Raw genomic sequence first — 17,075 nt, 5'->3', positions numbered from 1 at the left:
GTGGATGACATGCTCATGAGAAGGTGTCAGATCTTAAAAAATAGCATCCATATTCAAATTGGCCTTGCTGGACTGGAAAAGCAACCTGAAACCAAAGTCGAGAAAGAACAGGTCTAGGCAGTCAGCTGTGGAGGAAATGTACAACGCAGAAATCCAAGGCCAGGCAGATAGCAGAGAGGATGAGTCAGCATCATCTTCACACTGGGCTGTCCTTTGTGCTCAGATGATGTTTTTAGGCACAGCCACTAGGACATATATTTGAATTTCTTGCAGAGAACATGGATTTGCAGTGAAAAATCCAAAATCCAAGCCAAGGTTTTTTGGTGACCAATGACAAGCCTACTCCAGGTAGCACGTTTGGGTTGGAGTGAGGTCAGTGGCCAAAGGTGCCAAAAAAGACAGTTGGTTCGATGCATGCAAACTTGGGCATAATGGAGTAAATAAGGGCTTTGGCTCATCTAGGACTGGGATTGAATTTCAACTCTATTACAGTCTAGATCTGTGATCTTAACTTTTCTAAACTTCAGTTATTTTGATGTAAACGTGGAGATCATTGTACTTATCTTGCAAGGCTGTGGTGAAGATTAAATGAAAAGTGTATATGAAAGAGTATGTCATAAGGAAAAAATTGTTAGGGATGGCATCCTTCCTTTCTTTTTTATGCCTGATTTCCAATTTTCTTTTCTTTCTGTAGAAGCTAGTGAGAACTGGGGTTGGGTAAATGGGAAACCCCTAAGCCTAGCTTGATTAGCTCCTTCTGTGATGAGGCAGCTCCTGACTGAGGACGGATGTGGAGCCCCTGAGCAGGGAGAGGAGATCCCCCCAAAGAGAATAAAGACCCCAGAACAAAGCACAAAAGGAAGAGCTAAAAGACTGGTTCATCTTCTTCAGCATGGGCAAAGGGTATTTACACAGAGGATATTGACTATTTCCAGTCTTCACATGGGGCCTAGACTACAGTGTGTGCCATTTAGATAAGTTCTTAGGAAGATTTTGAAAATTAAACATGATCTGAGTAATTAAGAAGAGTTTTCAAATTGCTTTGATATGATGTCTCAGTAAAAATGCACATTTGGCCTGGGCCGGCTTAACTATGCCCCCATCTTAATGCTCCTTCTAGCTCCAAGACCCCAAGACTTGGTGAAGGCTTAAAGGAAATGAAAATGTAACATGTCAGATTAATTACATTCTTACTTTTTTTTAAAGAAGGCTCAGAAGGGAGGGGTCATCATACATAAGGCACTCAGTGTAGTGGAAGGGACTTTGGAGCCACACACCTGGGTGGGAATTTCAGTCCTGGCACCGACTAGCTAAGTGACTTTAGGCAAGTTACCCAGCTTCTCTGAGCCTTGAATTCTCTATTTATAAGTTGGGGATAGCAGCACCTGCTTTAAAGTTTTGTTATAAGAGTGAGATAATATTCATAGAGCAGAATGCTGGGCACCCAGCAGGTAGTGGGTAAATTCTAACTCCTTCCTCCTGTCATGATCGCTGTTGCTAACCACACAGTGTGCACATAAAAACATCTAAGATTTTATTCTTGTTTTGCAAACATTTGGTTGTCATTAGTTTTACCACTTGATAGATGAGAAAACCTGAAAGCACAGAAGTTAACTGTTGGCCAAAGTCTCGTAGTAGGTCCATGACCCAGTAATTTCTTACATTGTTAAGAAAATGGTGAGAACATTTTCATGTGCTATGATGAAAATGCAGTTGAGTTCTGGGAAAACATTCTTTCTTTTTCATTATTACAATTTGTTGTTTTCTTATTTGATAGGAAGGGAACGATTTGTATCATAAGAAACTATAGACTTGGGAATCCAGAATGGGGTTAACAGTGTTTCTTTGTCTCTTCTTCTGGTTTTAACCAGTTTTAGGATTTATTCACTTCAAGGGGGAGGGATGAACTCTGCAAATTCTTACTGATAAGCAGAAGACTAGAAACCTTGGCTTAAATTGCTTCCTTGCTTGTTTCTCTGCATTGAACAGCGTGGCATGGTTTAGAATACACAGAAATTATTTTGAGTGTTCTCCAAGAGCTATTTCTGGTCCCTGGACCTCTTGGAGGAAAACCAGTGTAAGCAAAAACTACAAAAGCAAAACTGGTGGAATCCTGGACTTGCTTCTGTCACTGATTCTGGGTGGGTGTGCCTCTCCCAGCGTCAGTTTATTTACCTGTTAAGTGAGGGGATGGGATCAGGTGACCTCTGTGATCCCTTCTAACTCAAAATTCTCTGATTTATATTCAACTATTTAAAAAAAAAAGAAGAACGAGCTGGTGAATTTTACCAATAAATCCATAAAGTAAGCATTTTTAGTCGTGCTAGAGAAAGAATCCAGGTGCGACTTAGAACTAGTACTTCTCAGTATAAAGAATTTGCCACTCGGACCTTCCCATCTTTCTTTAGCATAAACCACACCATCAGATCACAGGGATGAGATCTGAAAATGTCCTTTTGGTCCAGCGCACTCTCTTGCCAACCCCCAGACCACACCAGGTGGGCTTCTCTGCTCTCAGACCCCAGCAGGACTCTCCACCTTGGGTCAAATGTTGGGATTAGATTTGAAAACTGTTCTTTTCTTTTTCCATACCCAGGCAACACTCATGCTTTCCTCACCCGCCCACTCTCCCGGCCTCCTTTACTGCCTTGTGTACTTACGGACTGTCTGAATAGACTGTAGAGAGATTCTGTAGGACTGAGTGTTCTTGTACAGGCTATGGAGTCAGATAGTCCTGGCTTTGGGTCCTGACTTGGGCACTTACACTGTGTGCTTAATAGCAAGCCATTTGACCTCTCTGAGTATGAATTTTTTTCATCTGTAAGACCAGAATGTAAATATCCTCCTTGCAAGGTTATTAGGAAGGTTAAATGAGATATTACATGAAGAGCACTTAGCGTAATATTAGGTATATTGCAAGTGACCCGAACTTCAAGCCTATCATTGTTTTCCACATAAAATAGGATCTCAAATGTTTGTGAAACAAATAAATAAAAAAGAACCACTTCTTCAGAACATTCCAATTAAATTCAGATAAAAGGTGATGAAAAGAGTGCCATGAAGGTTATGAGACAAACAGCATTTTCTTGAAAGTATGTCTCAGACTGTCACAGGGTGGAAAGCAGAGCGTGCAACAGGTACACTGGGATTTAGGAATGAACTCACCCCTGACCAGCCGTAGGGCAAGAACTGGCCCTCAGCCCAGTATTTCCCATTGATGAAGAAGAAGCCTGCAATCATGATGAATACCCACACTGCCAGGTTCAGCACATTGAGTACGTTGTTGAAGCCCACAGAATTCTTCACCCCCAGTGCGACAATGATGGTGACGATGACTGCGATCACCAAAGCCAGAAGATCCGGGTATGATTGTTTTCCTTTCCCTAGAGTGGAAAGACATGAGCTAATATTGTCCAGGGAGAAAAACTCCCAGGCCTACCCCGGTGCATCTGCACTCAGCTCAGAGAAAGATGGTCAGTTTGTTACGGAGGGAAAAGGAACTCTGTGTGTGTGTGTGTGTGTGTGTGTGTGTGTGTGTGTTCGCCTCCACTGTGGTCCACAGGTGTCTATTTGCAAATGGGAAGGTTTTGGTTTATAGGTGAGGCGGCCTAATATCCTGGACCAAAAATTGGAACACATGATATGATAATTACAGCAGTGTCTATCATCACATGGAACATCCAAAATCAGGACTGTCCCAGGACATTCAGATGTATATATGGATCTGACATGCATGTTATTTGAACTGTTTTATCTTCATTGTTGTTTAGTTTATAGTCCATAAATTTCTCTTTGTTAGCAAATTTAGAAATACGTGTCTTTGAAAATTATTGGAAGAAGGGTGTTCTTTCCATTTGAGTAAATGTGGTTGCGGAGAAGATGGCCGGGGAACATTTTGGTCTTGTCTGTTGGCCAGTGGACTCCTGCCCTCTATAGAATGGAGACGGCACTGCCTCAGCAGTCACGCTCCTGGATTTCAGCTGAGCTCTTGCCTGTAACCAGCTGTGTGGCCTTGGGCAAGTGCCTCCTTTCTCCGGACCTCATCTGTAAAGTGAAAGGGCGGGCTACCTGGTTTTGGAGGACACTTTCAGACCTAAAATTCTATGAAATCATTATACTGAGAAAATGTGGTCCTCATATTTTTTATCTTCTTATGGTATCTAGGTGCTCAGCATTTTGGTCAGTTCTTCTGAGATAGGGGCACCAAAGTCAAATGACTCGCATGCAGCCACTGAATTAGTCCCTGGAAGTTCTGGGGCAAGACCCCAAAGCTTCCTCAACTACTGTTTAGCTTCCCTTGAATGTAAAGGGGTAGTCAGACATCAGGATGGAAAGTGGGTGGTAAGTGAGGCTCAGAGCCTGAAGTCTCAAGGTATTTGTTACATGAGCTTCTGATTATTTAGTATTCACTCATTTGGGTTACTCATCCATTCTGTTTCTTTTAGAAATATATTTTCTTATTTAAAAATTAATGCATGCTTATTTATGAAAAATTTTAAAAATGTTCTAAGGAAACCACTGGAGAAGTTCCTTATAGTTCTTTTTCCTGTATTAGTTTTATTTTTATATAGTTATTAACATGATGCACGTCCAATTTGTATCCTTTGTCATACAGCATCGCATCAAAAACATATTCCATGCTATTACAGCAGTCTTCCTGGTCTTCCTTTTAATTGCTAGCTATATAATATGCTGCCCTAGTTTATGTAATCATTGTAGAATATTTAAGCTCTTTCTAATTTTTTGTTATTATAAATAAAGCTGTGGTGAACATCTTTTCATATAAAGCTTTTATGGAAACTTGAATAATTTCCTTAGGCTAGATTCAGAGGGGAATTACTTGGCAAAAGAAGATGTATTAAGGCCCTGGATACATTTTGCCAAATTGCATCCTGAAAGAGGAACCCATTTATTTGACTCAGCAAGTTTGCATGTTGGGGTTAGAGTCTGTGGCAGTCTCACCCAGGCCGTTGAGGGTCCCCACGCTGTCCGCCATCCGGCGGCTGACCGTGTGGTTGGCCAGTGAGTCAAACATGCTGCTCAGAGCGCTGGCGCCGGCCGCAGTGCCAATCAGGTACTCCAGGATCAGGTTCCAGCCGATGAAAAACGCCACAAACTCCCCGACAGTGACATAGCTGTAGGTGTAGGCCGACCCGGTGGTCTTGGGGACGCGGACTCCAAACTCTGCATAGCAGACACCTGCATGGGACACACACATGGATGATGGATTTCAGGAGATGAGCTAAACTTCTGGTGGTTAACCATCTTGGGTAGAAAATACTGGAAATCTCTGGGATCTTAGAACAAATAGGCAAAGTTTTATATAAATGAATCAATTCAAAGTTCTAATGTGTTCCAGCTTCACTTCTGGAAAACTTTTTAACCTGAATGAATGCCAGAACTAATTCTAAGGAACTATTAGAAGCTGATCTTTTTCATTAGGAAAACTCCCGGTTATTGTATGTGTCTCTGTCATTGTTCCTTAGGTGTCAGATATCCTGAGTGAACATGGATCTAACTCATTATGACCCCACAATTGATGGCACCAGGGTTAGATTATGCTAGCGTTCTTCTCTTTCATTTTTACCTGTTACAAAAGGTGTTCCTCATTTGAGAGTGATACCTCAAGCAACCCTCGAAAATCCTGTACTATACTGGCGGGTGGGTGGGTAATAACAATGCAAATATAAATAAATGACTAGTTATTAACTAGGAAATTTAACACATACAAAAGATAATTTAATGAACACTTTTAGAGTGCCTACTGTGTGCTTGGGAAGGTGCCAAGTGCTGGGACTAAAAAAAGACAAGTAAGGTAGGGCCCTGCCTTCAAGGGGAGCTATACCAGGAAATCAGCTCACATCATAGGCTGTATAAGCTCAATAATCCAGAGATGTACAGGAACAAGGAGAGCAGAGATACGACACGTGCCTCAGCTGGTTTTGAGGTATACGGAGGAATTAATTGCACTCAGAAGGTGGAACATGAGGCAAAGACATGGTGGGGAGAGACAGTATGAAGCTTTGGGTGGAGTGGGATGTGCCTGGGGGGACTAGGAGGGTCTGAGGCTGGAGAGGCAAACAGAAGTCATGTGTTTTCCAAAGTGGGTCAGGGCCCCCTTCCACCAGAGTCATCTGTTGAATTGTAGTTTCAGGAGATGGAGGCCAGGAACCTGCATTTTAACAAGCTCCCCACTTATATTTGAGAAACACTGGCATATTGCCTCATTTTTTTGTTTTATAGAATTAGAGATCAAATTAGAAAGACAGGGAATACACCAAACTTCTGGAAGTTGGGAGAATATTCTACATTGTACTAGGAACTCTGGATTTGGGGCCAATGGGTGGGGTACCAAGTGGAAGGACAGACATAAGACAGCTTGGAGGAAACACACCAGGAATGGGATATAGGAGGAGGTAGAAGGGAACTCAAAGTAAACTTTACTTTCAGTCCCAATTTTGTTAAGAGCCAACCTTGAGGTTCTCTTGTCACAGATCAGGGAAAAATTGTTCACTCTTTTGTGACTAAAGAGAACAAGTTTCTTCTCCTTTTGAAGGGAGTAAAATCAATGCAAGGAAGCAAAAAGAGAGATGTCAAAAGCATGGACACAATGAATGACTAAAAGTGATGCACTGTCTCTTTTCCTTCCACTCAGTGGCATCAGTGTCAGGGCGTCCGTGTGGAAGGAGCACTGGACCAGCTGGGCTGCCCTCTTGTCTTGACTCTACCTTGAACCTGTGTACCCCTATACGCTGTTTCCTTCCTTGTAAAGTAAAGGAATTAGGCTGGGCTGCTGTCTTTAAGTGTCTTTCTACTCTGATAATCTAAGATTCTATTGTTATATGGAATTTTGCTACAAAATATATTGAACATAATTTTCTTTTACATTAGTTACTGTATTGTCCTGTATTATGGAGATGCTCTCAAGGCTAGCAAAGCTGTTTGTCCCTACCTTGAATGGCCTAGGCTGCTATTTATTTTGAGTTTCTATGTCATCCCCCTTCCCTCCACTTTGTAAAATAGTTTTCGTCCACTTCCTGGAGGTCAGACTCTCAGTTGTTTCTTCTTGTTGCTGTCGCAAGGCTTACATGGAGCAGTCTGACCTCCTCCTATTCTAAATTGCTGCTTCCAACACCTGATGTTTAAATTGTTAGGGTGAGTCTAAAATTAAGAGGAAGTGGTGTCAGAAGGAAGGCCTGAGGAACTCTATAAGGAAAGTATAGAGTGTGTAAGTGCTGAGTGTGAGACCTGGTGATATTTTCTTGGATGCTTGGCGGACTTGTGTAACTTATGTGTTGTTTATTCCTGAAGGGAGTTGAGTTTGCACATAGAGTAGGTTTCCTTTTAAGTGCAGTATAAGGAAGGGCTTAGGAGGTAACTAACTTATTCTCTGTAGTGCAGGATCCACATCTTTACCCAATAATTCTTTTTCTTTTGTTTATTTATTTATTTTTTTTCTTATTAGTCATCATTTTATACACATCAGTGTATACATGTCAATCCCAGTCTCCCATTCAGCACACCACCACCCCAACACCCTGCCACTTTCCCCCCTTGGTGTCCATACGTTTGTTCTCTACATCTGTGTCTCTATTTCTGCCCTGCAAACTGGTTCATCTGGACCATTTTCTAGGTTCCACATATATGCGTTAATATACAATACTTGTTTTTCTCTTTCTGACTTACTTCACTCTGTATGACAGTCTCTAGATCCATCCACATCTCTACAAATGACCCAATTTCATTCCTTTTTATGGCTGAGTAATATTCCATTGTATATATGTACCACATCTTCTTTATCCATTCGTCTGTCGATGGGCATTTAGGTTGCTTCCATGACCTGGCTATTGTAAATAGTGCTGTAATGAACATTGGGGTGCATGTGTCTTTTTGAATTATGATTTTCTCTGGGTATATGCCCAGTACTGGGATTGCTGGGTCATATGGTAATTCTATTTTTAGTTCTTTAAGGAACCTCCATACTGTTCTACATAGTGGCTGTATCAATTTACATTCCCACCAACAGTGCAAGAGGATTCCCTTTTCTCCACACCCTCGCTGGCATTTGTTGTTTGTAGATTTTCTGATGATGCCCATTCTAACTGGTGTGAGGTGATACCTCATTGTAGTTTTGATTTGCATTTCTCTAATAATTAGTGATGTTGAGCAGCTTTTCATGTGCCTCTTAGCCATCTGTATGTCTTCTTTGGAGAAATGTCTGTTTAGGTCTTCTGCCCATTTTTGGATTGGGTTGTTTGCTTTTTTAATATTGAGCTGCATGAGCTGTTTATATATTTTGGAGATTAATCCTTTGTCCATTGATTTGATTGCAAATATTTTCTCCCATTCTGTGGTTTGTCTTTTCATCTTATTTGTAGTTTCCTTTTCTTTGCAAAAGCTTTTAAGTTTCATTAGGTACCATTTGTTTATTTTTGATTTTATTCCCATTACTCTAGGAGGTGGATCAAAAAAGATCTTGCTGTGATTTATGTCAAAGAGTGTTCTTCCTATGTCTTCCTCTAAGAGTTTTATAGTGCCCAGTCTTGCATTTAGGTCTCTAATCCATTTTGAGTTTATTTTTCTGTACAGTGTTAGGAAGTGTTCTAATTTCATTCTTTGACATGTAGCCCTCCAGTTTTCCCAGCACAACTTATTGAAGAGACTGTCTTTTCTCCATTGTGTATCCTTGCCTCCTTTGTCATAGATTAGTTGACTATATGTGCATGGGTTTATCTCTGGGCTTTCTATCCTGTTCCATTGATCTATGTGTCTATTTTTGTGCCAGTACCATATTGTCTTGATCGCTGTAGCTTTGTAGTATAGTCTGAAGTCAGGGAGTCTGATTCCTCCTGCTCCATTTTTTTCCCTCAAGACTGCTTTGGCTATTCAGGGTCTTTTTTGTCTCCATACAAATTTTAAGATTTTTTGTTCTAGTTCCATAAAAAATGCCATTGATAATTTGATAGGGATTGCATTGAATCTGTAGATTGCTTTGGGTAGTATAGTCATTTCACAATATTGATTCTTCCAATCCAAGAACATGGTATATCTCTCCATCTGTTGGTATCATCTTTAATTTCTTTCACCAGTGTCTTATAGTTTTCTGCATACAGGTCTTTTGTCTCCCTAGGTAGATTTATTCCTAGGTATTTTATTCTTTTTGTTTCAGTGGTAAATGGGAGTGTTTCCTTTCCTTGATTTCTCCTTCTGAGTTTTCATTGTTAGTGTATAGGAATGCAAGTGATTTCAGTGCATTAATTTTGTATCCTGCAACTTTACCATATTCATTGATTAGCTCTAGTAGTTTTCTGGTGGCATCTAGGATTCTCTATGTATAGTATCATGTCATCTGCAAACAGTGACAGTTTTACTTCTTCTTTTCCAATTTGTATTCCTTTTATTTCTTTTTCTTCTCTGATTGCTGTGTCTAGGACTTCAAAAACTATGTTGAATAATAGTGGTGAGAGTGAACATCCTTGTCTTGTTCCTGATCTTAGAGGAAATGCTTTCAGTTTTTCACCATTGAGAATGATGTTTGCTGTGGGTTTGTTGTACATGGCCTTTATTATGTTGAAGTAGGTTCCCTCTATGCCCACTTTCTGGAGAGTTTTTTCATAAATGGGTGTTGAATTTTGTCAAAAGCTTTTTCTGCATCTGTGGAGATGATCATATGGTTTTTATTCTTTAATTTGTTAATATGGTGTATCACATTGATTGATTTGCATATAGTGAAGAATCCTTTCATCTCTGGGATAAATCCCACTTGATCATAGTGTATGATCCTTTCAATGTGTTGTTGGATTCTGTTTGCTAGTATTTTGTTCAGGATTTTTGCATCTATATTCATCAGTGATATTGGTCTGTAATTTTCTTTTTTTGTAGTATCTTTGTCTGGTTTTGGTATCAGGGTGATGGTGGCCTCATAGAATGAGTTTGGGAGTGTTCCTTCTTCTGCAATTTTTTGGAAGAGTTTGAGAAGGATGGGTGGTAGCTCTTCTCTAAATGTTTGATAGAATTCACCTGTGAAGCCATCTGGTCCTGGACTTTTGTTTGTTGGAAGATTTTTGATCACAGTTTCAATTTCATTACTTATGATTGGTCTGTTCATATTTTCTATTTCTTCCTGGTTCGGCCTTGGAAGGTTATACCTTTCTAAGAATTTGTCCATTTCTTCCAGGTTGTCCATTTTATTGGCATACAGTTGCTTGTAGTAGTCTCTTAGGATGCTTTGTATTTCTGTGGTGTCCTTTGTCACTTCTCCTTTTTCATTTCTGATTTTATTGATTTGAGTCCTCTCCCTCTTTTTCTTGATGAGTCTGGCTAATGGTTTATCAATTTTGTTTATCTTCTCAAAGAACCAGCTTTTAGTTTTATTGATCTTTGCTATTGTTTTCTTTGTTTCTATTTCATTTATTTCTGCTGTGAGCTTTATGATTTCTTTCCTTCTACTAACTTTGGGTTTTGTTTGTTCTTCTTTCTCTAGTTCCTTTAGTTGTAAGGTTAGATTGTTTATTTGAGATTTTTCTTGTTTCTTTTTTTTTTTGTACAGGGGCCTCTCATTGTTGTGGCCTCTCCCATTGTGGAGCACAGGCTCCAGACGCGCAGACTCAGCAGCCATGGCTCACGGGCCTAGCCACTCCACGGCATGTGGGATGTGGGATCTTCCCGGACCGGGGCACGAACCCGTGTCCCCTGCATCAGCAGGCAGACTCTCAACCACTGCGCCACCAGGGAAGCCCTTTTCTTGTTTCTTGAGGTAGGCTTGTATAGCTATAAACTTCCCTCTTAGAACTGCTTTTGCTGCATGTCATAGGTTTTGGATCATAGTGTTTTCATTGGCATTTGTCTCTAGGTATTTTTTGATTTCTTCTTTGATTTCTTCAGTGATCTCTTGGTTATTTAGTAACGTATTGTTTAGCCTCCATGTGTTTGTGTTTTTTACATGTTTTTCCCTGTAATTGATTTCTAACCTCATAGCGCTGTGGTTAGAAAAGATGATTGATATGATTTCAATTTTCTTAAATTTACTGAGGCTTGATTTGTGACCCAAGATGTGATCTATCCTGGAGAATGTTCCATGCGCACTTGAGAAGAAAGTGTAATCTGCTGTTTTTGGATGGAATGTCCTATAAATAGCAATTAAATCTATCTGTTGTATTGTGTCATTTAAAGCTTGTGTTTCCTTATTAATTTTCTCTCTGGATGATCTCCATTGGTGTAAGTGAGGTGTTAAAGTGCCCCACTATTATTGTGCTACTGTCAATTTCCTCTTTTGTAGCTGTTAGCTGTTGCCTTATGTATTGAGGTGCTCCTATGTTGGGTGCATATATATTTATAACTGTTATATCTTCTTTTTGGATTGATCCCTTGATCATTATGTAGTGTCCTTCCTTGTCTCTTATAACATTCTTTATTTTAAAGTCTATTTTATCTCATATGAGTATTGCTACTCCAGCTTTCTTTTGATTTCCATTTGCATGGAATATCTTCTTCCATCCCTTCACTTTCATCCCTTCTTTCATCCCTTCAGTCTGTATGTGTCCCTAGGTCTGAAATGGGTCTCTTGTAGACAGCATATATATGGGTCTTGCTTTTGTATCCATTCAGCAAGCCTGTGTCTTTTGGTTGGAGCATTTAATCTCTTCATGTTTAAGGTAATTATCGATATGAATGTTCCTTTTACCATTTTCTTAATTTTTATTTTTTTTGTAGGTCCTTTTCTTCTCTTGTGTATCCCACTTAGAGAAGTTCCTTTAGCATTTGTTGTAGAGCTGGTTTGGTGGTGCTGAATTCTCTTAGCTTTTGCTTGTCTGTAAAGCTTTTGATTTCTCCATCAAATCTGAATGAGATCCTTGCCGGGTAGAGTAATCTTGGTTGTAGGTTCTTCCCTTCCATCACTTTAAATATATCATGCCACTCCCTTCTGGCTTGTAGAGCTTCTGCTGAGAAATCAGCTGTTAACCTTATGGGAGTTCCCTTGTATGTTATTTGTCGTTTTTCCCTTGCTGCTTTCAATAATTTTTCTTTGTCTTTAATTTTTGCCAATTTGATTACTATGTGTCTCGGCGTGTTTCTCTTTGGGTTTTTCCTGTATGGGACTCTCAGCGCTTCCTGGACTTGGGTGGCTATTTCCTTTCCCATGTTAGGGAAGTTTTCGACTATAATGTTTTCAAATATTTTCTTGGGTCCTTTCTCTCTCTCTTCTCCTTCTGGGACCCCTATAATGTGAATGTTGTTGCATTTAATGTTGTCCCAGAGGTCTCTTAGGCTGTCTTCATTTCTTCTCATTCTTTTTTCTTTATTCTGTTCTGCAGCAGTGAATTCCACCATTCTGTCTTCCAGGTCACTTATCTGTTCTTCTGCCTGAGTTATTCTGCTATTGATACCTCCTAGTGTATTTTTCATTTCAGTTATTGTATTGTTCATCTCTGTTTGTTTGTTCTTTAATTCTTCTAGATCTTTGTTAAAGATTTCTTGCATCTTCTCAATATTTGCCTCCATTCTTTTTCCGAGGTCCTGGATCATCTTCACTATCATTATTCTGAATTCTTTTTCTGGAAGGTTGCCTACCTCCGTTTCATGTAGTTCTTTTTCTGGGGTTTTATCTTGTCCCTTCATCTGGTGCATAGCCCTCTGCCTTTTCATCTTGTCTATCTTTCTGTGAATGTGATTTTTGTTCCACAGGCTGCAGGATTGTAGTTCTTCTTGCTTCTGCTGTCTGCCCTCTGGTGGATGAGGCTATCTAAGAGGCTTGTGCACGTTTCCTGATGGGAGGGACTTGTGGTGGGTAGAGCTGGCTGTTGCTCTGGTGGGCAGAGCTCAGTAAAACTTTAATCCGCTTGTCTGCTGATCAGTGGTGCTGGGTTCCCTCCCTGTTGGTTGTTTGGCCTGAGGCGACCCAACACTGGAGCCTACCTGGGCTCTTTGGTGGGGCTAATGGCAGACTCTGGGAGAGCTCATGCCAAGGAGTACTTCCCAGAACTTCTGCTGACAGTGTCCTTGTCCCTCGGTGAGCCACAGCTGCCCCCTGCCTCTGTAGGAGACCCTCCAACACTAGCAGGTAGGTCTGGTTCAGTCTCCTATGGGGTCACTGCTCCTTCCCCTGGGTCCCGATGCGCACACTACTTTGTGTGTGCCCTCCAAGAGTAGAGTCTCTGTTTGTACTAGTCCTGCCAAAGTCCCGCAGTCAAATCCTGCTAGCCTTCAAAGTCTGATTCTCTAGGAATTCCTCCTCCAGTTGCCAGGCCCCCAGGTTGGGAAGCCTGACATGTGGCTCAGAACCTTCACTCCAGTGGGTGGACTTCTGTGACATAAGTGTTCTCCAGTTTGTGAGTCACCCACCCGGTGGTTATGGGATTTGATTTTATTGTGATAGCGCCCCTCCTACTGTCTCATTGTGGCTTCTCCTTTGTCTTTGCATGTGGGGTATCTTCTCTGGTGATGATTGTTCAGCAGTTAGTTGTGATTCCAGTGTTCTCGACAGAGGGAGTGAGAGCATGGTCTTCTACTCCGCCATCTTGAACCGATCTCTATATACCCAATAAGTCTTATATTCTATGGGCTTCATCTCTCCATCCTTCTTTACCACCTGATAATGTACAAGGCTTATAAGTAGAATTTGTGCAAGGAATGCTTTTGAAATTGGCATCAGTTTGATTGCAAATTTAATTTGGAGAGCCAGTATTGTGAAGTTTGGGTAGTCAAACGTTCTCTCCTTAATATTTGATCTGACAAATTAAATTTAAAAACATCCAATTCACCATCAGAACCCACTGACCAAGGGTAATTAGCAAAGAGCCAAGTCTTCTTTAGGTCTTGTGAAGGGACCCACCCCTTGATCTGCTGGATTGGAGGAAGAGGCCCTATGCTGTGCATGGTGCAGGAACATATAGAATCTTAGTCACTCATTTCCCCAAACCTGATTGGATCCTGATGACTAGAGTTTGGGGAGAACAGTGGGACAGTCAATTAGCCACTAACCCTGTAAGACAATTTCCGCTACCATAAATCATTCTTTGGGACACATTCTCATTCTGAACACATTGTGAGGGATTTTATTTTTGAAACCTTCTAATTTATTTGTATGCAAGAATCCAAGCTTTTGTTGGACACTAGAAAGTTTACAGCTTGACACTGAAGCTCAGTGGTGAGGAGTGAGTGATTTCAACCCCAAGTATTCTGGAAAAAAACTGGAAAATATTGTCAGTGATTCAACGTTTGTTTCAACTATCTCATGTGTAAGAGAGACACATTCAAGGGTATCTTTCTAATTTCAATGAGAAATAAAAACCACGGAAAGGGAAGCCTTGTTTTTCATCCTAGATTATGTGGTAACCGAGTGTCCAAAGGCAAGTTACTTACCTCACCTGGGTAAAATGAGGGGGTCAACTAGATGAGCTTCAAGCTACCTTCTCATGCTATTGTTCTTTGGTTTTACAGCTAGAAGCAACTCTTAATCATTTGGGTCAATGGGGGAAACCCTGTAGGAAATACTGCAAGCCAGTAGTCTCGGGAAAGGTAGTACTGCCTCCTAGGGGAAATTTTGGAAATCTGAGAGGGTGTCTGTGGTTCACATGATTATTGTGGGCACTCATGGCATTAAATGGGTGGGAGCCTGGGCTGTTAGACATTCTGCAATGTGTGGGACTGTCCCACTGAATGAGGCATTGTCCTGCGTCTTACATGATTCCAAAGGTCCCAGTGGACATTCATGTAAGACAAAACCTGTTTATTATTTCTGAGCTTGAATCTATCTTCATTTTACATATTAACACAAAGCATTTTTTTGGTATGGTTTTATATACATTGAATTTTCCTGGGATGTAACGACTGGGTAAATTGAGGGACAGTTGTAATTTGTTTTGTCTCAAAATTTACCAGGAGTTGCTCATCATTTGGGAAAACCACATCAGCAGCAGCTCAAGACTCATGGTCCTTGAGCACCAAACAGCACACCTATGTGAAGGTACATTTGTAGCAGTTGCATTCATAGTGGTTCTACAAATGACGGCAGGCAACCGACAACTCTGTTATGTCCCCTAATGTACTTATGCCCCAGCATTCACATGCTGATATTATTTTTATCAGAAATTACTTTTCTTTCATTTATCTTCTATACAGAGGGCATGGTGATTTTTTTTTTAAAGTTAGTGTTTAGGAAGGTAACATTATCTCTAGTTTGCTTTGCAGAATAGTAGAAAAAGAATTGCAGTGTATTTATTATCTAAAGTTGATTTGGTGTACTAGGATGGAGAATCACTATTCTAAATGTGAGAGAAGTTTATAAACAATCTCTACTCAATTTAGTAAGGCATTTCAAAAATTTCTTGCCCCAGAGTTACCTTCCCAATCATATTTGCCTTATGCTTATGCTATTATCAAAGTGACTTTGCATTCCTTGGCTATTCATCAGGTGGTTGGAGAGGGAGAGGCATATTGATTCCAAAAGTATAACCGTGTAGCTGGAGAAAATCAATAGAGAGTACAATGTCGGGGTGCAGATGGCCATCAACGAGCGACAGCGTGCTGCAAAGAACATGATGGAAATTTTCCCATTAGGGTTGTTCAGAGATGGCAAGTCCTCGAGCAGTATGGAGCATTCATTTCTGCAGGACTAGAGAGAATAGGAATGGTTCCTCATAGCCTGCAACTCTGCTATCCTTTTCGGTTATCTACCTTTTAAGTGTATTGTAAACATACCCCTGTTCTCATTTTGTAATATCACTAGTGTTCTGTTTTATTTCCATACCTAGAACTACTTTTGGTTAAATTGAGTAATTCCCAGCCTGAAGAGCAGTCAAACTTAGGATTTACACATTGAACAGTGGGTTGGGACAAGATACCAGAAGATTTCATATTTGAAACATTCTCGATCAATCCCTTTGTGAGTACCCCAAATGTGTGATTTGAGTTTCAGAAAAGTTTGGTTCCTTTCAGTGTGAATTTCTTTTTAACTCTGAGAGTCTATGGTCCTATCATATGTAGGTATAATAGGCCAGGCTTCGGTTAGATACTCCCAGGGAGCCTACGAACAATATTGAACTTTCTAAACTTGTACCTAAGACAGCGCTGCCCAAGAGTTAAGATGATCACTACATGTTCCTCCCTGTCTGATGTCATCCTGTCATTCACAGCCTGCCCACCCTGGTTCTCTAGTACCTTCTCAGGACCAGGAAGCAAAGATTCTCCACCCTAAGAGGGTGTAAAGGAGAGAGATCCCGCTGGCGGTAGGTGAAAGGTAGAGAAGGGTTTCTGCACTCGAGAAATACATTTCCCTCTTCTTTCCACCAGAGAAAGCCATCAGACAAATAAGTACTCTTTAAAAGTGTACTTGGGCCTGGGGAGATTAAATCTAGTGGTTAGGGCTTCCCTGGTGGCGCAGTGGTTGAGAGTCCGCCTGCCGATGCAGGGGACACGGGTTCGTGCCCCGGTCCGGGAAGATCCCACATGCCGCGGAGCGGCTGGGCCCGTGAGCCATGGCCGCTGGGCCTGCGCGTCCGGAGCCTGTGCTCCGCAACGGGAGAGGCCACAACAGTAAGAGGCCTGCGTACCGCAAAAAAAAAACAAAAAACAAAAAAACAAAAAACAAATCTAGTGGTTATTTACACCTGTACACCAATTACTCTACTCAGATAAAGAGAGGTTTTCCCATTACCATGTAGTTTAACATACTGACTAATTCCCTAACCTACTTATCAGTGAATTTGCTGATTTCCTGAATAACTTCGGACATTCTAATTTCCTTCCTTTAGTGCCTACTAAATCAGGCACTGTGGTGAGTATCAGAGACTTAAACGGAAAGTAAGGCAGGTCTCCTGACGTTGAAGCATCTATATTCTAATCGGGAAAGAGCTTAATAACCGGAAGATTCCACGTGGCTGATACGTAATGCTGTAGGGTATTTATGAGGTGCTCTGGGAGCCCCGTGGGGTGAGTGTGGTTCTGAGGGAGCATGGTTCTCTGGTTGCCAGGGAAGTGGGGAAACGAAGTGGGGAGGCTTTCGAGTTGCATCTTGAAGGGTGAGCTGGGCTTTCCCAGGCAGAACAAAATGGGAAACGGGGGTCTCAGGCAGATGA

At 41.0% G+C, this 17,075-nt stretch overlaps 1 protein-coding gene across 1 annotated transcript in view; it reads right to left on the bottom strand.

Moving 5' to 3' along the window:
* Positions 1-17,075, bottom strand: part of SLC7A14 (solute carrier family 7 member 14) — a gene marked incomplete at both ends in the record, with an annotated part of 68,676 nt that overhangs the window by 34,632 nt on the left and 16,969 nt on the right. The window contains 2 exons of the mRNA XM_079704435.1: positions 3,166-3,383; positions 4,963-5,199. Coding sequence (XP_079560561.1) covers positions 3,166-3,383; positions 4,963-5,199 — 455 coding nt within the window. The remainder of the gene's footprint in view (positions 1-3,165; positions 3,384-4,962; positions 5,200-17,075) is intronic.

Source organism: Hyperoodon ampullatus, assembly GCF_949752795.1.
Source record: "Hyperoodon ampullatus genome assembly, chromosome: 5".
Lineage (NCBI taxonomy): Eukaryota > Metazoa > Chordata > Mammalia > Artiodactyla > Ziphiidae > Hyperoodon > Hyperoodon ampullatus.
This window is presented reverse-complemented; position numbering and strand designations above follow the sequence as displayed.